The 26,334-nt window shown below is 42.5% G+C and overlaps 1 protein-coding gene and 1 pseudogene across 3 annotated transcripts in view; one reads left to right on the top strand and one right to left on the bottom strand.

Annotated features, from left to right (window-relative positions):
- SIN3A (SIN3 transcription regulator family member A) overlaps positions 1 to 26,334 on the top strand; it is an 86,873-nt gene that overhangs the window by 46,801 nt on the left and 13,738 nt on the right. For all 3 annotated transcript variants that reach the window (XM_012000402.1, XM_012000403.1, XM_012000401.1), the window contains exons 10-19: positions 3,597 to 3,715; positions 4,949 to 5,159; positions 5,719 to 5,835; positions 9,252 to 9,490; positions 10,727 to 10,910; positions 12,787 to 13,360; positions 15,791 to 15,960; positions 21,246 to 21,419; positions 23,605 to 23,697; positions 24,584 to 24,678. In XM_012000402.1, coding sequence (XP_011855792.1) covers positions 3,597 to 3,715; positions 4,949 to 5,159; positions 5,719 to 5,835; positions 9,252 to 9,490; positions 10,727 to 10,910; positions 12,787 to 13,360; positions 15,791 to 15,960; positions 21,246 to 21,419; positions 23,605 to 23,697; positions 24,584 to 24,678 — 1,976 coding nt within the window. The remainder of the gene's footprint in view (positions 1 to 3,596; positions 3,716 to 4,948; positions 5,160 to 5,718; positions 5,836 to 9,251; positions 9,491 to 10,726; positions 10,911 to 12,786; positions 13,361 to 15,790; positions 15,961 to 21,245; positions 21,420 to 23,604; positions 23,698 to 24,583; positions 24,679 to 26,334) is intronic.
- Positions 16,697 to 17,373, bottom strand: LOC105554109 (annotated as a pseudogene).

Below are 26,334 nucleotides of genomic sequence, written 5' to 3'. Positions count from 1 at the left end.
CCTACCTCAGCCTCCCAAAGTGCTGGGATTACAGGTGTGAGCCACCACACCTGGCCAATAGTCAATTTTTAAGATATTAATTAGACAATTGAACTTAGTACAGACTCAATATTAGATGCTATTAAGGAATCTTTTTTACATTTTTGGGTTTTTTTTTATAGACGGAGTCTCACTGTTATTGCCCAGGCTGGAGTAAAGTGGTGTGATCTTAGCTCACTGCAACCTCCACCTCCTGGGTTCAAGCGATTCTCCTGCTTCAGCCTCCCAAGTAGCTAGCATTACAGGCGCCTGCCACAACGCCCGGCTAATGTTTATATTTTTGGTAGAGATGGGGTTTCACTGTGTTGGCCAGGGTGGTCTTGAACTCCTGACCTCAGGTGATCCGCCCACCTTCACCTCCCAAAGTGCTGGGATTACAGGTGTGAGCCACTACACCTGGCCTTTTTAATTTAAGAGATGGTCTCGCTCTGTCACCCAGGCTGGAACTCAGTGGTGCTTTCATAGCTTACTACAGCCTGGAACTCCTGGGCTCAAGTGATCCTTCTCACCCTCCTGAGTAGCTGGGACTTACAGGTACACACCACCACACTCAGCTAATGTTTAAAATTTTTTTGGAGAGGGGGGGGTCTCACTGTTTTGCCCTGGCTGGTCTCAGACACCTGGGCTCAGGCAGTCCTCCTCCTTTAGCCTCAGCATTGGCCTCCCAAAGTGTTGAGATTACAGGCGTGAGCCACCATGCCTTGCCTTAAGGAATCTTCTGAAAATAAGTTAATTTCTAAGAGTAATGGTTTTTTTTGAGACAGTCTCACTCCATTGCTGAGGCTGGAGTACAATGGCGCCATCTTGACTCACCACAACCTCCACCCCCCAGGTTCACGCACTCCTCCTTCCTCAGCCTTCCGAGTAGCTGGGATTATAGGTGCCCACCACCACACCCAGCTAATTTTTGTATGTTTAGTAGAGACAGGGTTTCACTCTGTTGGCCAGGCCGTCTGGAACTCCTGACCTTAGGTGATCTGCCTGCCTTGGCCTCCCAAAGTGTTAGTTTTACAGGTATGAGTCACTGCGCCCAGTCCTTTAATAGCATTTTCTTAGTACTTTTTCTTAAACATATATACTATATCTAGATGAAATGTCTGGAATTTGGTTTAAAATGCAGTGGTAGGAGAAATGAGTATAGATGAAACAAAATATACTATAGATCATTGAGGTTAGGGTTGAGTACATAGGTTTGTTATATTTCTGTCTACTTTTGTGTATGTTTAAAAGCTAATAAAAAGTAAAGGTAAATAGGGTATACAGTATAACAGGTACAGTGCTCTTTTATCTTTAGCTTTAAAAGTCTAGATTCCATATAGTGTCTACTGATGAATAGTTAACGAAAAGCATACGGAAGTCTGGAGCAGGGGTTGCTGGTAAGCCACTTGGTTTGGTGGCAGTCTGTGGTCTTCACCAAAGGATCACAGTGCTAAATATTTACTTTGGAACTGAAGCCCCAGATTGGTAATCTGGCTAGGCTAGTTTTGCTTTGTCTATGCCATTGATCATTTTTGGGTTTTTGGTATTAAGATGCTCAATACTGTAAATAGAGGAAGAAAAGACCAGATCAGAGGACAGAAGTATCTTAAGAGAGCATTATTCCAGATTACCAGAGTTTAAAACAATCTTGGCAAAGATTCTTGCTATAAACATGTGTTAAGAGAGGCAACAGGCTGGGCACAGTGGCTCACGCCTGTAATCCCAGCATTTCGGGAGGCCAAGGTGGGTGGATCACCTGAGGTCAGGAGTTTAAGGCCAACATGGTGAAACTGCCTCTCTACTAAAAATACAAAAAAAAAAAAATTAGCTGGGCATTGTGGCAGACGCCTATAATCCCAGCTACTCGGGAGGCTGAGGCAGGAGAATTGCTTGAACCTGGGAGGCGGAGGTTGCAGTGAGCCGAGATCACGCCATTGCACACCAGCCCAGGCAACAATAGTGAAACTCTGTCTCAAAAAAAAAAAAAAAAAAAAGAGGCAACAAAAGCCGGGGTAATTCTGATATGGTCTGGAGAATCAAGCATATGAGAAGGTGTACTCCGAGATCTCATTTTTTAAATTGTTACTACGGTAATTTTTTTTTTCTTTTTTTTTTTTTTAAGACGGAGTTTCACTCTTATTGCCTGGGCTGGAGTGCAGTGGCACAATCTCGGCTCACTGCAACCTCTGCCTCCTGGGTTCAAGCGATTCTCCTGCCTCGGCCTCCCGAGTCGCTGGGACTATAGGCGCCCGCCACCACGCCAAGCTAATTTTTTTTTTTTTTTTTTTAGTAGAATGGTGTTTCATTATGTTGGCCAGGCTGGTCTTGAACTCCTGACCTCAGGTGATCCACCCTCCTCAGCCTCCCAAAGTGCTGGGATTATAGGCGTGAGCCACCGTGCCCAGCTGGAAAATTTTGAACATGCGTAAAGAGAGTAGTAAAATGATTCCTCACGTACCTACCATCCAGCTTTTACAGTTCCCAATCCTAGCCGGTGTGTTTGTTTCATATATATTCCCACCCATCCCAGTTTATTTGGAGACAAATTGCAGATATATTATTTCATCCATACATATTTTAGTAAGTTTCTTTTAAAAATGACTCCTTTTTGTGGCCAGGTACGATGGCTCATGCCTATAATCCCAGCACTTTGGGAGGTGAAGATGGGTGGATCACTTACGGTCAGGAGTTTGAGACTACCCTGGCCAATATGGTGAAACCTCGTCTCTACTAAAAATACAAAAATTAGCTGGGTGTAGCAGCACATGCCTGTAATCAATCCCAGCTTAGGAGGCTGAGGCAGGAGAATTGGTTGAACCCAGGAGGCAGAGGTTGCAGTGAGCTGAGATCGCACCACTGCACTTCAGCCTGAGCAACAGAGCTGGACTGCGTTTAAAAAACAAAACAAAACCAAAAAAAACCTCCTTTTTGCAAACATAATCATCGTCACATCTAAAAAAACTAACATTGATTACTTAGCATCATAAAATATCAGTTCAAATTTCCCATTTTTATTTTATTTTTTTACTTATGAGACAGCGTCTTGCTCTGTCACCCACGCTGGAGTACAGTGGCATTATCCCAGCTCACTGCAACCTCTGCCTCCCGGGTTCAAGTGATTCTCATGTTTCACTCAGCCACCCGAGTACCTGGAATTAGAGGCATGTGCCATCATGCCTGGCTAATTTTTGTATTTTTAGTAGAGACAGGGTTTCAGCATGTTGTCCAGTCTATTCTCGAAGTCCTGGCCTCCAGTGATCCACCCACCTTGGCCTCCCAAAGTGCTGGGATTATAGGCATGAGCCACCACGCGCAGCCACAGATTTCCCCAATTTTTAAAAACTAATGACAGGACAGCCTGGGCCATATATGACCTCATCTCTACAAAAAATTTAGAAATTAGCCAGGCATGGTGGCTCACACCTGTAGTCCCAGTTCTTTGGGAGGTTGAGGGTGGGAGGCTGCAGTGAGCTGAGATTACACCACTGCACTCCATCCTAGGTGACAGAGCAAGGCCCTTTTCAATTCCCCACTTTAAGAAAAACAAAAACTGTTTTTCTTCCTGTTGTCTCCATAAGGTCCGAAAGGCTCTTCGGAGTGCAGAAGCCTATGAAAATTTCCTGCGCTGTCTTGTTATTTTTAACCAGGAGGTGATCTCTCGTGCTGAACTTGTGCAACTAGTTTCTCCTTTCCTGGGGTAAGTGAAGTGAGGGGCTCAGCCCTGATTCATGATATGGAGGCCAGGTAATATTTGATTTGTGACAGTATGTGATAGGCAAAGTTAATTTACTTGAGATAGGTCAGTTGACTCAAATGTTAGTGCCAAAAGAGTCCTAAGAAGTCTTCTAGTCCAACTCTAGAGATGAGAAAATAGTGAGGGCATTAAGTATTTATTGACTAATGGCCAAGACTAGTGGTTTCCTGATCTTTTGACCAGTGCTGGATGTTTATCAAGAAAAATCTCTCCCAGAGTTCTGGAATTTTTTTAAAAAATTATTATCATTATTATTATTATTATTATTTCTTTTTTTTTTCTTTGAGACGAAGTCTTACTCTTGTTCCCCAGGCTAGAGTGTGATGGCGCAATCTTGGCTCACTGCAACCTCTGCCTCCTGGGTTCAAGCGATTCTCCTACTTCGACCTACTGTCACCACACACCCGGCTAATTTTTGTACTTTTTTTAGTAGAGATGGGGGTTTTACCATGTTGGCCAGGCTGGTCTAGAACTCCTGACCTCAGGTAATCCACCTGCCTCGGCCTCCCAAAGTGCTGGGATTACAGGCGTGAGCCACCACGCCGAGCCTGGAATCTTTACTATATTTGACAGCCTAAGAATTATGTGAACATTAAAGCAATATTCTTTTTCTTTTCTTTTTTTTTTTTTTTTGAGATGGAGTCTCACTCTGTCACCCAGGCTGGAGAGCAGTGGTGCAGTCTCGGCTCACTGCAAGCTCCGCCTCTCAGGTTCACACCATTCTCCTACCTCCACCTCCCGAGTAGCTGGGACTACAGGCGACCGCCACCACACCTGGCTAATTTTTTTGTATTTTTATTAGAGACGGGGTTTCACCATGTTAGCCAGGATGATCTTGATCTCCTGACCTCGTGATCCGCCCGCCTCGGCCTCCCAAAGTGCTGGGATTATAGACGTGAGCCACTGCGCCCGGCCTAAAGCAATATTCTTGATCAAAAGAATGGTTTGTTATTTTGCCTGGTTTCGGTACAACTCTTTTATCACCACTTTAACTGATCTGAGAGTATTTTATTAGAAAAAGGGGAAACCAAATGCTCAGAAGCAGTTCTTCTTAGGCAGGAAATAATTTGTCCGTGGTAGCAGATTTCTGATCCAAAACCAGGTGGTAGTAGTCATACCTCAGAATAACTGCATCATGCCCCTAATTGCTTGTCACTTTTTGGTTTGATTCTTCAGGAAATTCCCTGAGTTGTTTAATTGGTTTAAAAACTTTCTGGGCTATAAGGAGTCTGTACATCTGGAAACTTATCCAAAGGAACGAGCTACAGAGGGCATTGCTATGGAGATAGATTATGCTTCTTGTAAACGATTGGGCTCCAGCTATCGAGCCTTACCAAAGAGTTACCAGCAGCCCAAGTGTACAGGAAGGACTCCTCTCTGTAAAGAGGTAAGGCCTTCCTTCCCTAACAAGGATCAGCCCTGGGTCCTCAGCTTTTTCCAGAAGGGAGTGGTGGTACCAAGGATTGAGAATTTATATGAATGATGAAATTAAGAACGCTTTTAGTCCTTTTTTTAAAAAAAATGTTTTCTACTTTTTTGTTTGTTTTTGAGACAGGATTTTGTTTTGTCACCCAGGCTGGAGTGCTCAAAGCGCCTCAACCTACTGGGCTCAAATGATCCTCCCAAGTACCTGGGACTTACACATGCCTTCACACCCAGCTAAAAATGTAAAAATAGAAGTTTTTAGTTTTGTAAAGATGGGGTCACTCCTTCTGCGCTCAAGTGATCTTCCGCTTCATCCTCCCAAAGCACTGGAATTATATTTCCACTTATATTCAGAACGCTTTTCTTACTAATACCTTTTTGTAAACTTGCTAAAGGTGAAATTTGTGAAGTAATGTTAGTTGCCTATTTCTCTGCTAGAGTTTTGTCTTTTTATTGAGAATGCTTAATCACCAGAAAGCTGTTTTAGGCTTTTGTTTCAGTCTCTCTTCTTCTACCCAAAGGTTTTAAATGATACCTGGGTTTCCTTCCCTTCGTGGTCTGAGGACTCCACCTTTGTGAGTTCCAAGAAGACTCAATATGAAGAACATATTTATCGTTGTGAAGATGAGCGCTTTGAGGTACAAGCTTCTTTGGCATTTGAATCTGGGGGATATGGGAGATGCTCAGTGAAAGACTATCTTAATACCTATCTCTGAGGGGTATTAAGATGGAAGAGCCAGAGGCTCACATTCTTCTGTGGTAAATGCTTGTTGTGGTACTTTCCATGCTTTGTGCATTGGTCAAATATATTAGTACATGTTTTATGGCAAATGTGACTTATCTAGGCCACTTTAGCTAGCCCTTTTAACTGAAATTGTCCATTGATGACTGAATAATAGTTCTTTTGATTTTGCATGGCATTTTAAGATTATTGTGTTTTACATGGTGAAGAAAATCAGCATCCTAAGGTTTATAGTACTTTCTTGAAACTGTTTTTAAATTATTTAAGATCTGTATGTATCATTACCCTTAGCAAGTATCTTGCCATGGTTAGTAAACCAGCTCTGTTATGAGAACTGGAATTTTTCTTTCATGTTTCTGGTATTGATTGTTTTGTTTTGTTTTGTTTTGTTTTGTTTTTTTGAGACAGGGTCTCATTCTGTTGCCCAAGCTGCAGTGCAGTGGCACAATCACAGTTCATTGCAGCCTCAACCTTCCAGGCTCAAGTATGACCCTCCCACTCAGACCCCCACCCCTACCCACCACCAAGTCACTGGGACTACAGGCATGTGCTACCATGCCTGGCTAATTTTTTTTTTTTTTTTTAACTTTAAATTCTGGGATACATGTGCAGAACGTACGGGTTTATTACATAAATATACATGTGCCATGGGGGTTGCTGCGCCTATCAACTCGTCATCTAGGTTTTAAGCCCCACATGCATTATGTATTTGTCCTAATGCTCTCCCTCCCCTTGCCTCCCACCCCCTGCGGCTAATTTTTTGTTTTTTTATAGAGACAGTGTTTACTACATTACCCAGGCTGGTCTCAAACTCTTGGGCCCAAGTGATCATCCCACCCTGGCCTCCCAAAGTGCTGGGATTACAGACATGAGCCACCATACCTGGCCTGATTGGCTCCTTTTGAAAGAAGGTTAAATTAGGGCCTTTTTTTTTTTTTTTTTTTAAAGACAGAGTATTGCTCTGTCACCCGGGCTGTAGTGCAGTGGTGTGATCTCGGCTCACTGCAACCTCTGCCTCACGAGTTTAAGCCATTATCCTGCCTCAGCCTCCCAAGTAGCTGGAACTACAGGTGCATGCCACTATACCCGGCTAAATTTTTTTGTATTGTTAGTGGAGACGGGTTTCACCATGTTGGCCAGGCTGGTCTTGAACGCCTGACCTCAAGTGACCCACCTGCCTTGGCCTCCCAAAGTGCTGGGATTACAAGCGTGAGCCACTGCGCCTGTCCCAGGAACTTTATTTTGAAGTAGTTAGGAAGGGAAGAGTGGAGTGAATAAATGAGGTGGTAGAGGGCCCCATACCACCTGTATCAGGAGGGGGACTACTGAAAGTGGGCTCAAAATCCCCAATGTGTTTATATGTCTGGTTTACATTATCATTTTAAAAAAGGGAAGTCTGGTTTGTCTAAAGAGGTAAAATGACATGTATCCTATTTAGTGTATCTATTACATTAACTTGACTGGCTGTGCTTATTTGTATGGATAGGTATCTTGTTTTTGTTTTTGTTTTTGTTTTTTAAGTACTCTTTTAGCTCTTTGCCAGCTTTCCATCCTCACACTTGCTTCAGCTGTTTCTGGTGTGTTTTTAATTAAGAGCCACATGCTGTCTGGCCACTGGCAGGTGGTTGGCCATCTTTGCCCCAGCATTTATAAGTAGTTGCACCTATTTGCAGAAAACTAAATCATGACAGATGTTAACTTCCATAGGGAGTGCTATCAAGCTAAAGAAGACATTTCAGCCGGGCGCGGTGGCTCACGCTTGTAATCCCAGCACTTTGGGAGGCCGAGGCGGGCGGATCACGAGGTCAGGAGATTGAGACCACGGTGAAACCCCGTCTCTACTAAAAATACAAAAAATTAGCCGGGCGCAGTGGCGGGCGCCTATAGTCCCAGCTACTCAGGAGGCTGAGGCAGGAGAATGGCGTGAACCCGGGAGGCGGAGCTTACAGTGAGCCAAGATTGCGCCACTGCACTCCAGCCTGGGCTACAGAGTGAGATCTGTCTCAAAAAAAAGCAAGCATTTCTTTGTTACTTATGTTTAGTAAGGTTAGCTGATGAGTTAGCAGAGCTTGGCATCTGTTTTTGACAGAATGTTCCTATCCCCTCTCAACTGGTATGCTTCCAAATGAGAGGCAACTTCATTTCCCATTTATGACTACAAGGGCAAAGATGAAAGAAGTGGGGTAAGCATGTGTTTAAGATTTGGTGGGATGAGCGAGTTTGAAGGAACATGTTTACCAATTAAGATAGGTTAGTAATGCTTCAGTACAGACAGCTCCCACATCTGAGAGACTTGTAAAGCCAATGGGTTTAATTTCTAATCATTCTACATGTACATTGATGTTTAGCAGGGGATTTGGCATATCAGAATCACTTGGGGATTCAGGCCAAGGGATTGCCACCATTATGATTGTTGCTAGTCACTAGGAGGAAAAGAGATCTCAGAAGGATCTCACACCTTTAAATGCTCCAGCCTAGAAGTGATAAACATTACTTCTTCTCAACTCATAACAACTCATTTGTCAGAACTAGTTACATGACCCTATCCAATCATAAGGGAGTCAGGAAGTTAGTCCATTTTTTGTCGGTAATTGGAGAGCAAGAGGGGCCAGAAGTATTGACAAAATGATGACTACATTTCCAAAACAAGAAAATTTAGGGAACACTTCTGCAAACATTTGGTTGTAGACTGTTCATTTAGGAGTCCAATAAGAATTTAAATCATTACCCGCAGATACAACAGTGAACTCCTTAGGGTATGATAGTCCCTGCTCTTCTTATTACTGGATGTGGAACAAGGCTATTGAGTATTTTAGTATTTGAATATATTTAAATATTTCAAGTTAAAAAAAAAACTCTCAAGACAGAGCCGTCTTTTGGTATTGTTTTGATTGTTATTGTTTGTTCATAACGGATCTTAGCAATTCAGGAAAGTTCAGGGAAAAGTATCAGTAAAGTCATCTCTTGTTAGGTTCCTCCGGTCTAAGATCAGTAGTCTTAAGCAAAGCACACGGTGCAGGTGGTGGTGGTGATAACTACCGTTTATCCAGCTTCATCCTGTGGTTCTTATGTGCCAGGTATTGCGCTGAATACTTTATGTGGATTGTATAATTTAATCCAGAAATAGGCTTGTGAGAGTAATAGGTGCTGTTATCCCTATTTTGCTGATAAAGAAACAGTCTTATGTAGCTAGTAGGGCAGAACAAGGATTCAAATCCAAGGAGTTTGACTCTCTACCTTATTTTTCTAATCACTACTCTATTCTATTCTGATTTGGGTCCTGAGCATACCCTTCTTTGTCTTCCTCTTCAGCTTGATGTAGTTTTAGAGACCAATCTGGCAACAATCCGGGTTCTGGAAGCAATACAGAAGAAGCTTTCCCGCTTGTCTGCTGAGGAACAAGCCAAATTTCGCTTGGACAACACCCTTGGGGGCACATCAGAAGTCATCCATAGAAAAGCACTCCAGAGGATATATGCTGATAAAGCAGCTGACATCATTGATGGTCTGAGAAAGAATCCCTCCATTGCTGTTCCGATTGTCCTTAAAAGGTACCTGAGCAAATGTGCCCTTAGTGCTTTAGTGTGTACTTCATTACTGGTTCAGTGTCCCATTAAATAAGTCTCTCATTTTCAACTTGGTTGTCCCATGAGACCTCTCTTTCTCCCCAACCCTGGGGGAGTATTTTAAAATACAGAAAAGAAGATAATTACCACCCATGTTCCTGCCACGCTCAGGACTAACTGTTGTTGACATCTTTGTGGTTTTTTTGTTTGTTTGTTTGTTTGTTTGAGACAAGATCTCTCTCTTTCACCCAGGCTGGAGTGCAGTAGTAAGAACACAGCTTACTGCAGCCGCAACTTCCCAGGCTCAGGTGATCCTCCCACCTCAGCCTCCTGAATAGCTGGGACTACAGGAGTACACCACCACACCCAGCTAATTTTTATTTTATTTTTTTTTTAATAGAGATAAGGTCTTGCTATGTTTCCCAGGCTGGCCTCTTAACTCCTGGGCTCAAGCAGTCCTCCTGCCTTGGCCTCCCCAAAGTGCTGGCATTACAGGCACCAGCCACACCATGCCCAGCCCCATGTCATTATTGACCACACTGTAAATCCTTTGTTAGGAGCTTGATTCTCTCAGTATCATCTGGTAAAAACTAATTCTTAGTTGCTGCACAGTTCACAAATACCCAGATTTTATTTGTCCTCCCTCATCTTCCCCTCAAGAGCTGGCACAGATTGATGGTTTCTTCTTCTTGCCTGTAGTATTTAACTTCTGGCTTTTGAAATATAGGTTATTCTTCAGTTTTAGTGCTGTTTCTTTGTCTTAGCCTGTTCTCTTCTGGTTTATTAGAATCAGTTCTGATCAGAACTTTCCAGACTGTATCCAGAGGAACATAACTGTGCAAGTTCTCTGCTCTTGGACTTCTGTGTTTCTATTAGCATTGTGAACATTTTACAAAGTCCTACAGCAGAGAAACAAGAACTCTTTTTGCAAGGAATACTTACATCTCAAAGGTATTCCCTGGAATGCTGTTTGATAAGTAACCATTCTAGGTAAATTGTTTGACTTTGAGATAACTCATTTCCCCAAAATAAGTCTTAGATAAGTAATTTCCTCATGAAACAGAGTTCAAGACTGGTTTGATAACATCCCAAGTTGCCAATAATTTTGACGGACCTCATATAGCTTTGACTTTTCTTGAAAGAAAGTAAACCTGGCAAATTTCTTTCTTCTAAACCCTCTGAATTCCCATGTGTTGTTTCCATCCCTTCCCACTTCACTAGGTTGAAGATGAAAGAGGAAGAATGGCGAGAAGCTCAGCGAGGCTTTAACAAAGTATGGCGAGAACAAAATGAGAAATACTACTTGAAGTCTCTGGACCACCAGGGGATCAACTTTAAACAGAATGACACAAAGGTCCTGAGGTCTAAGAGCTTACTCAATGAGATTGAGAGTATCTATGATGAGGTGAGCTGGGGTTTTCTACATCTGTGAGAGGACTCTAGTCTATGTTTAGCACAGCTTTGATTTCTGGAAATTACCTTTGTTAAATGCAGGTGAGACTCTCTAAGACCTGTTGATTCCTGCTTTATAGCTGTCATGGCCTTTTCTATTCCTCATTCTACTATTTTAAATCTAAACTTTACCTTTATACCTAAGCTATTTGACTACTTCCCTAGTTTACTATCCTGGTTTCAACTTATACCTCCTGCCTCCATTTTCCACTTCTCCCACTGCCTGTTTCCCTCAAACAATACCTTGTATTCATATAGTCCCATCTCTCCTTACTATAGCTTCAAAACTTGTCATTGACCACCAAACTCTTTGTAATCCTTGCTTATTCAGCATGCCTACTAGAACTATAAATAGTACTAGGATCTAGGATCAGAGATGAATAAGCAATCAATTCTGGTTTCCATGGGCTCAGTTTTAGCAGATGGATAGAAACATAAATGCAGTGCAATTGGGAATTCCTGGAGTGGGGTGATCCTGAATTTTAAAAATAGTAAAATGAGCTCTTATGTGAACTCAATCAGGCCCGGGACAGTGGCTCACACCTGTAATCACAGCACTTTGGGAGGCCGTGGCGGGCGGATCACCTGAGGTCAGGAGTTAAGAGACCAGCCCTGCCAACATGATGAAACCCCGTCTCTACTAAAAATACAAAAATTAGCCGGGCATGGTGGTGTGCACCTGTAGGCCCAGCTACCTGGGAGACTGAGGTGGGAGAATGTCTTGAACCCGGGAGGCAGAGGGTGCAGTGAGCTGAGAGCATGCCACTGCACTGTAGTCTGGGTGACAGAGCAAGACTCTGTCTCAAAATCAATAAAATAAATAAACTTAATCCTCCATATTTTGCTGATGTTACTTTGTCACCCTCCGTACCCCCACCCCAGAAGTAAATTACAGACCTCATATCATATCCTCTATATAAATACTAGTCCAGAATTTTGAAAGATAGTCCCACGGGGCACAGTGGCTTCCGCCTATAATTCCAGCACTTTGGGAGGCTGAGGTGGGCAGATCACTTGAGGCCAGGAGTTCGAAACCAGCCTGGGGACATGGTGAAACCTCATCTCTAACAAAAATACAAAAATTAGCCTGGCATGGTGGCACACTTCTGTAATCCCAGCTACTCAGGAGGCTGAAGCATGAGAATGGCTTCAACCCGAGAGATGGAGGTTATAGTGAACCAGGATTGCTCCACTGCACTCCAGCCTAAGTGACAGAGCGAGACCCTGTCAAAAAAAAAAAAAGAAAAAGAAAGATGGCTCCAGTTCTGTCCCACTCGCCCTGTAAGTCATTGGTGTATAGAAGGTACCTGTATTTTGACATCAAACCACATCTCCGTCATTACCTATTTGTTTCTGGAAGAGGGACAAAATTATTGTTACGGTTCGGCCCTAAGTTTTGTTTTTGTTTTTTGTTTGGAGACAGAGTCTCACTCTGTTGCCCAGGCTGGAGTGCAGCAGTACGATCTCGGCTCACTGCAACTTTTGCCTCATGAGTTCAAGTGATTCTCCTGTCTTAGCATCCCGAAGGCTGGGATTACAGGCACCCACCACCATGTTCAGCTAATTTTGTTATTTTTAGTAGAGATGGGGTTTCACCATGTTGGCCAGGCTAATCTCAAACTCCTGACCTCAAGTGATTGCCCTCCTCGGCCTACCAAAGTGCTGGGATTATAGGTGTAAGCCACCGCTCCCAACCCCAGGTCCTAAGTTTTTTATTAGAAAAACATAGACACTGTAGTTGATAATGGGATGTATGGCTGGTGTGGTCTCGTAGGCATGTTGTCGCTGTAGACACCTCACAGAATATTTTTGTGTCTCTGTCCCATCAGAGGCAAGAGCAGGCTACGGAGGAGAATGCTGGTGTACCTGTTGGCCCACACCTCTCACTTGCGTATGAAGACAAACAAATACTGGAAGATGCTGCTGCTCTGATTATCCACCATGTGAAGAGGCAGACAGGCATTCAGAAGGAGGACAAGTATAAGATAAAACAAATCATGCATCATTTTATTCCAGATTTGCTCTTTGCCCAAAGAGGTGATCTCTCAGATGTGGAGGAAGAGGAAGAAGAAGAGATGGATGTAGATGAAGCCACAGGGGCAGTTAAGAAGCACAATGGTGTTGGGAGCAGTCCCGCTAAGTCCAAGTTACTGTTTAGTAACACAGCAGCTCAGAAATTAAGAGGAATGGATGAAGTATACAACCTCTTCTATGTCAATAACAACTGGTATATTTTTATGCGACTGCACCAGATTCTCTGCCTGAGGCTGCTACGGATTTGTTCCCAAGCCGAACGACAAATTGAAGAAGAAAACCGAGAGAGAGAATGGGAACGGGAAGTGCTGGGCATAAAGCGAGACAAGAGTGACAGCCCTGCCATTCAGCTACGTCTCAAAGAACCTAGTGAGTGCTGAGACCTTTGATTTACAGAGGATGTGTGAGGTTGAGGACCTTAGAGCTACCTAGACTTGGGACTGCTGCTTTTATTAATAGAGCACAGGCCTTAGAGTCTGTGTAGTTGGTTAAACTCTCTGAACCTGTTTATCTGAAAAATGGAGATGCTAGTTGCTTTGTGCTGTTGCTTTGTGCAAAGTATCCTATGCAGGGCTTAGATCATGGACACTTGGTCAGTAGTTGGTGTTGTGGACATACCAGGGAAAGGGGTATCGCTGTTAATTTGTCAAATGGCAGATTTCTAGGTTACTGCCAGCTGTTTCAAAGTACAGATAGAGACTAAACTGTCACAGTCAATTTCAATCCATGACAGAACATAAATTCCTAGTGCTTAAAACAGAATTTTCTCATATTTTTGGGCAGGACTTCCATTTAACCAGTAGGGTTTATGGCTCATTCCTAATATGTAGAAATAATTTATGCGAAGGAGACTGGAACTCAAGAGGTGATGTGAGACATGGAGAACAGGCAGGACAGGGATAAAGATGTAGAACCCAGGAAAAGGAAAGTAAGTGAGGGTTCAGGACGCTGTCATGTGCTTTATGTAATTTTGTACTGCCTGCTTCCAGTTCACTTCATAAATTAAGTACTTGAGCTATGAGCCTAAAGCTTTTTCATGAAGGATTTCTTCTGGGCTCTTAAGGAAATAGTCAATCTGAGGAGTGTATCTTTTTTTTTTTTTTTTTTAAAGTGTTGCTGATGTAGGAAGCCCAGATATGACCTTAGCCTTCTATCTGTTGAGGAACTAATGACACTGGAAGTTCTGAAAGCTTTTATCTGGACTAGTCCTAGCTTGAAAAAGATAAATTTTAGACCTCATTGTGGTGATTCAATCTACTTGGGTAGAAATTAGAAATAAAATGGCTTATTCCTGGCTTGGCCATGGACTTAACCTGGTTTGAGGCTTTACGTAATGTTGTCTTGTCTGATAATGCCAACCCTCACATTTACCATAGCTTGTTTGGACTCAAGACTTCATTCTGGCATAAAAGCAGTTTTCATAGCAGTGGTATATTTTGGAGTCTAAAGCCCATACCTATTCTATGGACCTAAACAATGTGATACTCTGTGATGAAACTCAAGCCAGTTGCCTCTTTTAAACAGTAATTGTCCTGTTCTGCCTGTTTTTAATGAATTCATCAGACTTCAGACAAATGGAGACAACTCGGTTTTGCTCCTAGCATTTTTTCCCCAGCACAAACACGACTAGCAAGTAACCAATTAGTCAGTGACAAATAGTTGGTTTTGTAACTCTTTTCATTTTAGTCAACTGTTTGTTGAAATGCAATGTATAGGCCGGGTGCAGTGGCTCACACCTGTAATCCCAGCACTTTGGGAGGCCGATGCGGGAGGATCACTTCAGGCCAGGAGTTTGAGAACAGCCTGGTTAATAAGTGAGACCCCATCTCTACAAAAATATATATATATATATACACACACACACACACACAAGGTTCAGCATATATATATAGAAAAGTATACAAATCAGAATTGTGAAGCTCAGTGAATTTTTACAGACTAGGCATACCTATATTCAAGAAACGAAACATAACCAGTATTCTGATAACCAATCCTTTTTCCACTTTCTTGATTTCTAACACTAGAGATTAGATTTGTCTATTTTCGAACTTTATATAAATGAGTCTTTAGTAAACTAAAGGCAAAACTCTTTAACATTCCTTGTGCCCTCTGCTAGTTGCCAAATGTCTCTAACAACTGATGAGATTTATTCTAGCTAGTGGTTGAAATGATTCATGTGCAGTAAGTACAGATGATTTAATGCAATTTGTGAAATACAATGTTGCAAATCCATGTTTAAACAAAAGGACTTTGACAAATGCAGATTACTTCATTATTCATAAAGGATTTAATTTGCACTCCTGTTTTTCTGTTCCCAAGAGGTTTCCCAGTGCTGGAGTATGGCTGTGTCTGCCTTTTCTCATCTGTACTTTATGCTTCATTGAAATAGCTTTATGAGCAAGTGACCCATGTGAGGAATGCTCTTGTGCAGTCTGGGAGAGCAGGTTCCTCTCTCAGCAGGGGAGCCAACAGCTCTTTGACGGACTGGCTTCCCTAGGATATTTTCCTCTGCTAAAATGGCCCAGCAGTACCATAAAGAACTGTCTTTCTAGCATGGTCAGTCAGAATATTAGAAGCCGCTGTTAAAGTTGCAGAGTCACTCTCTGATAGATAGTGCTGGTGATTGTAGTCACCTGTCAGAATTCATCTCTGTTTACATTGGAATGAGTGAGTACATTTTGAATACCTGGCGTTCATACTTTCAAATGCCATTTAGGCCAGCTGTGGGATTTGCCCTGTACTCTATCCCTAGTCTTTTCTTAGCAAGGTAAGCCCTCACCTATCCCATCTCTCCCACAGTGGATGTTGATGTAGAAGATTATTACCCAGCTTTCCTGGACATGGTGCGGAGCCTGCTGGATGGCAACATAGACTCATCACAGTATGAAGATTCACTGAGAGAGATGTTCACCATTCATGCCTACATTGCCTTTACCATGGACAAACTGATCCAGAGCATTGTCAGACAGGTGAGGGCATGGAGGAGGCTAGGGTGAGTGAGGGAAGAAATCCTTACCTAGAGATGGACCAGGCAAAGAAAAGACAAGGAAAAGGAAAGGCAACTTCTTCATATAACAGTGTTTATGAACATAAGGTTCTGAAGAGAGGAGGGAAGGTTAATGTGATGCCTGATTTCTCATGTTAACAAAGTTGCAGTGTATGAGCCTACCTACCCCATATCTTTTCTTGCGGGCCACCTGTAGAAGGCAGTGGTCCTGACCCCAGCTTCCTGCCCAACTTGTCTATCTCTTACCTTGTCTGCCATGGGCAAGCACACAGTGTGGAACCTTGCCTCTTCCATAGGTGTTGGTAAGTTTTTTGTTTTTTTGTTTTGTTTTGTTTTTTGTTTTTTTTTTTAAATAGAGACACGGTGTCACTGGTTTGCCCAGGCTGGTCTTGAACTTCTGGTCTCAAGTGATCCTCCTGTCTTGGCCTCTTAAAGCACTGGCATTATAGACACGAGCCACTGCGCCTGGTCAAGGTGTTGGTAACTCTTATGTACTTGCATTATTCAATATTTGAAATTATTTTTATAAGAGGGTTCACATTACATCTTTTACAATACTCTACCCACCTCACTTATCTGTGGTTCCCTATAAGTCAGGTTTGTGGTTGGTTTTGTGTGTTCTTCCTGTGGCACCCTGGGAACTTGTAAACATGTTGTTCTTTACAACAATGATATGAAAAATAGCTTGTAACAGATAGTCACATTTCTACTTCTTGGACTTGAGTTCTGAACTCCCAGAGAGATTGTTGGTTAACTGCTTTTTCTTTTTTTTGGAGACCCAGCTTTACTGCTGATATATTGCAAGTCCCCAGTAGGGCTTCATTTTTCCTTTTCAGCATATCCTGTTCTGTGGCTTCCTTGGCCCTTTTTACCCATATGCCGAAGAACTGAAAATTGATGTGGGCCATGTGAAGACTGTCAAATACCTTAAAGTTCTTAGTGATGAGTCTGACTTTCTCCTTCTTATAGACATTCTGTATGGGAATTATTGGTCCTGTCAGCTGGGTGGCTGATCTGAGTTTTTCAGAACTGTCTCCCTTCTTGGGGGCTAAGAGCTTCCTGGGGAAGAGGTTGAGCTTGGAGTCTTACTCCTTCAGGTGCTGAACATTGGCCCGCAGGGACGTGGTGGACTTATTCTACCCTCTTGTGGATGCTGGTCACCCTTAACTCTTCTGAGCTGAAGCCCCTGCCAGCTTGTACTTTGGTGTGATACCTCACTGTGGGACACCTTACCATGGGCCAGATGGGTCCAGATGCAGGGTGCAGGTCAATTTGGTGTGCTTTTGCTTGCATCTGCAGATCTTCTGGGCTGACTGGTTGACCACGTGGCCATGGGCCGCTGCGATTCCTTGTGTAAGTAGGGCTTTAGGATCATGCTGTTCCACCTGGGCACCGTGGCTACCTACAGCCCTCTTTCATAGAACAGCTCAGCAGAAAGGCAGTGAAATACTTAAGCGAAAACTTGCAAAAAGCAATTTGTAATTCTAGAGTCCATACTGCCACTATAGAAGGAAAGAGCTTGTTGCTTAATGTTCTCTTGGGCTAAAATATTGAATCCTTTGCAAAGTACCCCTGCTTTTGCCTTGGTTTTGGAAGGGTGCATGCCTTTGCACTCCTCCCACAGTGTCTATGCATGATTTAGGAAGAGCCCTTCACATAAATGAACCTTAACATCTGGGGGAAAGTTGTCAAATAGTTGTTTCCAATAAGTTGAAGAAGTTATTAGGCCTTCCCGTAAGAGGTCTGGATGGTAACTGGCAGAAATCATTCGATGGATACATAGTCACCCATAGTCATACTTTTTCAGACTAATCTTCCTTAACTTCCCTGAAATTTATATAAAATACAGACTCCAGTTACCCTGTGCTTTTGTTGCTGATTACAGGCTTGCTGCTCCTTCAGCTAGGAACAAAGTCTTTCATACCACCAGCACAGCTTTAAAAAAAAATCCAATAAAACTAACTTTTAATAATTCTGAGGTTGATTTTTGAAACAAGAGATATAGTTATTTATTCTAAGTATCTGGTTATGATTTTGAATCAGTAATAAATACTATCACCACCCACTCCACCCCTGCTTTTTTTTTTTTTTTTCCCAGTGGAAACAGAGGTTTCATCCAGAAAACCCCAAAACAGTGACTTTTTTTCTTCAACCCAGGGTCTCACTCTCTTGCCCAGACTGGAGTGCAGTGGTGTGATCTCAGCTCACTGTAGCCTCGACCTCCCACCTCAGCCTCCCAAGTAGCTGGGACCAAAGGGGTCACCACGCTGGCTAATTTATTGTATTTTTTGTAGAGATGGAGTTTCGCCATGTTGTCCAGGCTGGTTTCAAACTTATGGGCTCAAGCGGTTCACCTACTCCGGCCTCCCAAAGTGTTGTAATTACAGGCATGAGCCACTGTGCCCAGCCTACAGTGACTTTTTAAAACATTTTCAAGCTTCCCAACTCCTTTAATTGGAGGTATCTCTTCTCTCATTCTCCTCGTATTTGGTGTTCCCTCAGATTTCGCTGTTGACTGGATGTACAACATATATTTCAAAGTCAAGGCTGGTCGTGGTGTACAACATATATTTCAAAGTCAAGGCTCACACCTCTAATACCAGCACTTTGGGAGTCCAAGGCAGGCATGTATCTTGAGTCCAGGAGTTGGAGAACAGCCTGGGCAACATGGGGAAACCTTGTTTTGTATTAAAAATACAAAAAAATTAGCTGGGCGTGGTGGCACATGCCTGTAGTCCCAGCATACTCAGGAGGCTAAGGTGGGAGGATCATCTGAACCCAGGAAGTTGGGGCTGCAGTGAGCCGTGATCGCGCCACTGCACTCCAGCCAAGTCAAGCCATTACACTTATCTTACCTATAGTAGACTGGCTTAAGAGGGATTTGTGTTAAGAATACAATAGGCAACCTCACAGACATTCAAGTACAGAACTCAAAATAGGACCACACCATGGAAGGACTGGGCTGGGAGGTTATTTTTCTCTCCTGCAGGCCTTCACTGTGGACTTCTGCTCCATGCTTGTGCTTTGCTCTGCAGATGGGCATTCAGCACGTGCTCCAGGCTCCTCCAGCCTCTAAGGCTTTGGCTTGCCCTCCCAGTACCCCTGGTCCCAGTGTTACTGGACCTTTCCATACAGATGCTCCTCCTCAAAAAATATATTGAACACTCTGTGTCATTTCCAGTTATCAGGATAGAGAATCTGATCTGCTCAGCAGTGGGGGTAGGAGTTCCATAGTTGCCCCTGGATTGTAGTGCTGCCTTTTCCAAAGACTCGAGGAGGGGCCAGATATCCAAAAAGAGGGTGTGGGGATGGGGGGAATCAGTAATACGTCTACTTCAACAAGAACGTATAAAGTAGAGGCGGTGGCTCACGCCTGTAATCCCAGCAGTTTGGGAGGCTGAGGCAGGTGGATCACTTGAGCTCAGGAGTTTGAGACCAGACTGGACAACATGGCAAAAAACCCCATCTCTTCTGAAAATACAAAATAGTTAGCTGGGCGTGGTGGTACATGCCTGTAGTCCCAGCTACTTAAGAGGCTGAGGTGTGGGAGGGTTGCTTGAGCCCAGGAAGTTGAGGCTGCACTGAGCTGAGATCACGATGCCACTGCACTCTAGCCTGGGTGACAGAGTGAAACTCTGTCTCAAAAAACAAAAAAAAATATAAAGTGGAAGCATCTGTATGCATGATTGAAGTCATGCTTTCCATCTATGTTTTCCACCTTTTTTCTCTCTAAAACACTGTATCTTAATCTTTTGCACATGATATCAAGTACTCATAAGCATTATTTTAATGGTTGTATCAGAATCCTTTATCTGGACTCATTGTGATTTATTTATCCATCTGTAGTTGCTGGAGATACTGCCCTTTCTGCCACACTCAGTCACCCGTCTGACCTTGCACTGTGTCCAGTTATCTACTAATATACATACTGGTCATTTAGGACTTAAAGTTAAGAATAAATCGTTATTGTGGTTCCTAACACTTCAAAAAGAATGTATCTTCCTAAAAATAGAATGGCTTGGTGTTTATGATAATCTTAAAGTAAAATAGATAAATCGATATTGAAATTAATGTTTTGCTTTCTTCTTGTATCTATTTTTCACTTCTGTCATTTTGGTGATAAAGTTTCATTTGGAAGAATTTTTATTTCAAAATAGAAATAGCATGACATGAGAATGGGAACTCTGAAAGGTTCAACTTTCTAGTCATTAGTTTCCTAAGATTGTCACAGAAGTACTGGATAGTCAGTCATAATTGGCCTGTATGGAAAGTGAGTTAACATTATGTACAATGTAAGCCCTATACTTTCTATCAGATATAGAAAAATAGGTGGTGTGTTTGGAAAAGTATTGGGCTATAGGAGTCAGGAACCTTGACTTTTAGTCCCAACCCTGCTTCTTCAGCTGAGCACCCCAGGCAGTAATTCAGCAGCTATTTCTTAAATACTTAATGAGTTTCAGGCTTTGTAGTTGGGCTGGGAATAAAAACATAGATATTACATTCATGATTCTCCAAGGCTCCTTCCTCACCCCAGCTCATGGTGAGCTTTGCAGTGGTGCAGTCTCGGCTCACTGCAATCTCTACCTATCAGGTTCAAGCGATTCTCCTGCCCCAGCCTCCCGAGTAGCTGGGATTACAGGCACCTGCCACTACACCGGGCTATTTGTGTATTTATTAGTAGAGCTGGGGTTTCGCCACGTTAGCCAGGCTGGTTTTGAACTCCTGACCTCAGGTGATGGGCCCACCTCAGCCTCCCAAAGTGCTGGGATTACAGACGTGAGCCACCTTTCTGATGCATTGTGTAAATTTGTCTCCTAACTGTCCCCAACTCTCTCCAGCCTGCTTCCCAGGGCAGTTGTGAGGATCAAATGAGAGAAAATATGTATGAAAGCAAATTGTAAATGATTTTAAAATGCAATAAAAATATGACCGATAGAAAATTATTTAAAGATCCTTAGAATTTTAAATAGTACAATTATCCTGAGTTCTCTATGGTTTTTATTTTAAATAGATATGAAAGTTTTACCATGGACCACTGATACGGCTGAAAATCTTGGCTTGATTATTCTCCAAGAAAATGATACAGTGGTTTGTGTGATTAATTTTCTAAAATTGCCCGCTCCCCCCCCCCCGCAAAAAAAAAACCTTTTTTTGAGTTGAGTGACTAGATCAGTCAAAGGAACGTTGACTGTATAGTGGAGAAATGTTTTCTGTGTTCACTAACATCTTGCCTTTGTTTGATTCCAGCTGCAGCATATCGTGAGTGATGAGATCTGTGTGCAGGTGACTGACCTTTACCTGGCAGAAAATAATAATGGGGCCACTGGAGGCCAGCTGAACACACAGAACTCAAGGAGCCTCCTGGAGTCAACGTATCAGCGGAAAGCTGAGCAGCTAATGTCAGATGAGAATTGCTTTAAGGTGAGAGTTGTTCAGGTAGTCAAAGAACTTGCTGGTGACAATGTAAGTTGTTAGGATTCTCTGAACCAGAAGTTAAAGCCAGGGTACGTTGACCTGTGATTCTATTCCTGGAACTTTTAATGAGTTCACCAGAGAAATACAAAGTACAAGTGATTGTCTTCCTGGACAATCTTCTTTGTTTCTTTCCTGCCTTTAAAAAAAAGAAAGAAAAAAAACTAGTTATATATGATTTTTACAATTTTGTATTCTTCTTTTTCTCTGAACATTTTTCATAGTATGCTTTGTAAATATTATTGTTAGAAAAATGTTGGTACATGAAATCCATGGTCATGATCATTATAGAAAGAAAAAAATAGGCCCGGCATACATGGCTCACACTTGTAATCCCAGCACACTGGGAGGCCGAGGTGGGCGGATCAGTTGAGACCAGCTTGGGCAACATGGCAAAACGGCATCTCTGCAAGAAATACGAGAATACAAAAATTAGTCCAGCGTGGTAGCGTGCACCTATACTCTTAGCTACTCGGGAGAATGAGGTAGAAGGATTGCTTGAGCCTGGGAGGTCGAGGCTACAGTAAGCCCTGATCGCGTCACTGCACCCCAGCCTGGGTGACAGAGCAAGCATTTTCTGTCCCCAAAAAATAAAAAGGAAAATAAAATACAGATAACCAAAAAAAGTCACCTTAGAATTCTTTCCTGAAATTATCATTGATGACATCTCTATGCTTCTAACTTCTCTATGCTTGAGTATATATTTTGAAAGAGTTTATACTGGACAAAATGGTCTTTCCCCCCCGCCCGAGTTGGAGGCTCACTCTTGTTGCCCAGGCTTGGAGTGCAGTGGTGCTATCTCAGCTTACTGCAACCTCTGCCTCCTGGGTTCAAGCAGTTCTCCTGCCTCAGCCTCCTGAGTAGCTGGGGTTACAGACACGTGCCACCATAGCGAGCTTTTGTGTGTGTGTATGTATTTTTAGTAGAGACAGGGTTTCACCATGTTGGTCAGGCTGGTTTTGAACTCCTGACCTCAGGTGATCTGCCCTCCTTGCCCTCCCAAAGTGCTGGGATTACAGGCATGAGCCACTGCACCCTGCCTAATTTTTGTACTTTTAGTAGAGATGTGGTTTGCCATGTTGGCCAGGCTTGTCTCAGACTCCTGGCCTCAACTGATCTGCCCGCTTCAGCCTCCTAAAGTGCTGGGATTACAGGTGTGAGCCACTGCATCTGACCTGAAATGGTTTTTAATGTATTTTTGATCAATTAGCAAAACTTCTGGGTCTTTAATGTCTTTTTTATGGCTATTTGATAGTCCCCTTTTAGAGAATTAATGCCTGTATTATTGGACATTTAGGTTGTTTCCAATTTTTCACCATTATAATGGATAATTATAAAAGCAGATAGTTGGAAACAACCTAGACGTCCAACCCACTGTGGGGATTGGTTAATGACATCCTGTTATGAATACTGGAGACAGATTTTGCAATTCTTAAATTATAAAATGTAAAAATGCAGGGTCTGCCCCCCATCCCCCGAAATCTGTTTTGGAAGTAACTGTATTTCTGTATATATGTTACGTTATTGTCAGGTTGTAAGCTTTACTAGTAGAGATCATTTTTTAAAGCTTTAAAAGAACACTGAGCTAGATCTAGCTTCTGACTCTGTGTGTTTATTGACTAGTGGTGTGCGTTGAGAAACCAGAACTCTCTGAATTTCAGTTTTGTTTCTGTAAAATGAAGAAAGTTGAAATAAAAAATTCTCAGGTTTCCTTCCAGGCTCTGATCTTCTCTGTGTGATTCTGATAGTTACCTTGTCTATTATGTCCTAGAAGTGGGATTATCAATGGACAGAGCATTGACATTTTTTGGTTCTGGCTACATGTGCCATATTTCTTTCTAACAAAATACTTGTTTTGTAAAACATTCTTACTGGCATTGATTATTATGTTAGCGAATTCTAGAAGTTTGAAACATGAAATGGTACTTTTTTCTTTAACATATTTCATTTTACTTGTAGTAAGTGTAGACTTTTGCCTTTATCACTGGCCTCCCAAGATCCAGTATCTTCCTCATCTCCTCAGTTGGAGCAAAGTTTACTAAGTTTATTGCCTCTGCATCTCTCATTTCCTTGAGAAGATAGATTATAGCTATAGAGACGGTCTTTTGTTTACGCTTAGGTTTCTTATTTGCAGCTTATGTTTATTCAGAGCCAAGGCCAGGTCCAGCTGACTATTGAGCTTCTGGACACAGAAGAGGAGAATTCGGATGACCCTGTGGAAGCAGAGGTATGAGCAAGTGCATCACACACCCCAGGTGCCAAGCAGAGCTGGCATGTCTTGAGAGTCTGTCTAGTGACCCTGTCTGCCAAAAGGCCAAGGCACCTTAGGCCTGTTTAAGGGTCAGGACCTGGATGCTTAAAGTACAAGTCAATCCAGCCATGTCTGTAGCTGAAGAGAAGGGCTGCCTGGTTATAGATGTTAACCTCATCTTGCACTTAGTAAAGCTATCTCCTCTAAGTAAGTCTTATGGTTGGCAGCTTTCCTGTTTTTTCCTAAAGTATAAAAAACAACAAATGAGGTACTGTCTTTCTCGTGTCATCTGGATTCTTTGGGTCATGTTTACTTTATATTGGACTGATAAAGCACAGAGTTTTCAACCCCTGAATAGACAGGTGTGATTATCATAATTAGTTATGGCATATAATGTACACGGGAGATGCAGGCCATATGTATGATGTTGCGGGGGACATGTGGGATGACCTGTTTGGTGGGAATGTTGGCTTGTTGGCAGATCTTTTTGTTTTTTAAAGTGATGTCAGAAATCTAGATTGTAATGTGAAGGAAACTTTCACACATTTGCCACTGTAAATTTTGTTCTTTAACAAAATCCTCTGTGGGGAAATGAAACTTGTCAGTGAGCCAGCTTCTACCTGTTTATGACTTCCGATAACCTTAGCACCTCAGAGAAACTTAACAGTATTACTGGCTAACAGAATTTTTCATCTGTGTTCCAGTACCTACTAACAATCATGTCTTTATAGAAAGGGACTTTTTTGATCTTGAAATTTATGAATTTGGGGCATTGTAGTCATAGAATTTACTAGAGTACCCAATGCGTTACGAGCTGTTTTTGTGATTTCCTTCTACCTGTATTTTGTGTTTGCCATCTTAGCGCTGGTCAGACTACGTGGAGCGATACATGAATTCAGATACTACCTCTCCTGAGCTTCGTGAACATCTAGCACAGAAACCAGTATTTCTCCCCAGGTGAGTGAGCCATGTCATTTGTCAGCAGTCCGTACTGTGTGTGATTTAGGAATGGAGAATTAAATGACTTTCACGTTCTTGGCTTTCATATATTTTATTCATTTGTTCTGTCTGCTGGGGATGCTAATTCAAGGTTTATATGGCTGTCACAACATGGGCTTACCTGGAGCATGTGTCAAAGCATCTGGGAGGTGAGACTTACAGAGAATCAATAATAACCTCCCTACTTTGGATGGCAGTGTGTGTCAGAGTCTCCATGGTTCGATGGAAGAGGACTCACAGGACTCTGCATATAGTCAAACTGATACAGTGCAGCAAGAAGATGCAAAGCAAAATCAGCAAAGGGAAAAGGTGCCTGTGGCAAAGCTAGAGGAATCCAGGTGCAAGCTTCCTAGAATCCTCTCCCAGTGGAGTCACACAGGACACTCTTAATTCTTCCAACAATGAGTGTGACAACACATGTAAAATGCTGTCTTACCAGGGCAGCTCATTAGAGACTATGCCAGGATTTTTATTGATATCTAGTCATCTAAGCACTGTATGTCTAGCATGTACCAAAATCCCAAACTCTCAGAAAGAAAGCAGGTTTTCAGCATAAGCTATAGAGTTTGTACAGATAGTTTAGGTACAGTGTGACACTTACATGAGTTAAGGAATGATAGAACATTGCCCAAAATCCAAGATCCCAGCCCCTAGCCAAGGGCCAACTTTTATAAGCAGGCTTTTCAAAGAATAGCAGTCTTAGGCCTGCTACATTAACTCTTTTCTGCACAGAATTTTAAAAATGTTCCCTCTGTATATAGGCAGATTGTGATACTGATCCTCCAAGTATATGATAACAGAGTTTAAGAAGTATAAAATGGGTAGAATGGCTTTCTTCCTTCCTAAAAGTTTTGAATTGAAATCTTATGTCTTAGGTTTCCAAGAAAGTATCATCCCAGTGTTATTAGACTTATTGAGTCCTAATGAGGACATGGGCAAAGGGGTACCAGAAAAATGGGCCCTGCCAGGTTCTCCATTCATGGAATCATTTAAGACATTTGAGCAGTTGCTCTGTGTCAGGTTCCTCTCAACAAAACAGGCTCCATGCTAATAACATACTACAATAAACCTGTCATCATGTGTCTCTCACCAGGATATGAGGAAGGAGGCACGTTTATGTACTGTGAGAAAAAAGAAATTGATATAATCGTTCTGGTGGCAGGATAGTTGAAGTGTATGGAACCTTCCCTCCAGAATTTCAGTTTTTAATGATTTGTCTGACAGCTAAGGGGCTCATCTTACTGGCCTTGAGACCCCTTACACTCTTAGAGCATGAGTTCTCCAAAAGCTTTTGTTTATATGGATTATACTGGTAATATTTACCAAGTTAGAAATAAAAACAAAGAAATGTTTTCAATCTTTAATTCATTTGAAAAATAACAATATTGGGCTGGGCGTTGTGGCTCACGCCTGTAATTCCAGCACTTTGGGAGGCCGAGGCAGTGGATCACGAGATCAGGAGATCGAGACCATCCTGGCTAACACAGTGAAACCCGTCTCTACTAAAAATACAAAAAATTAGCTGGGTGTGGTGGCGGGCGCCTGTAGTCCCAGCTGCTCGGGAGACTGAGGCAGGAGAATCGCTTGAACTTGGAAGGCAGAGTTTGCAGTGAG

Source organism: Mandrillus leucophaeus, unplaced genomic scaffold, assembly GCF_000951045.1.
Source record: "Mandrillus leucophaeus isolate KB7577 unplaced genomic scaffold, Mleu.le_1.0 Scaffold628, whole genome shotgun sequence".
NCBI classification, from domain to species: Eukaryota; Metazoa; Chordata; class Mammalia; order Primates; family Cercopithecidae; genus Mandrillus; species Mandrillus leucophaeus.
Note: the sequence above shows the minus strand (reverse complement) of the source record. Positions and strands in the feature narration are given on the sequence as shown.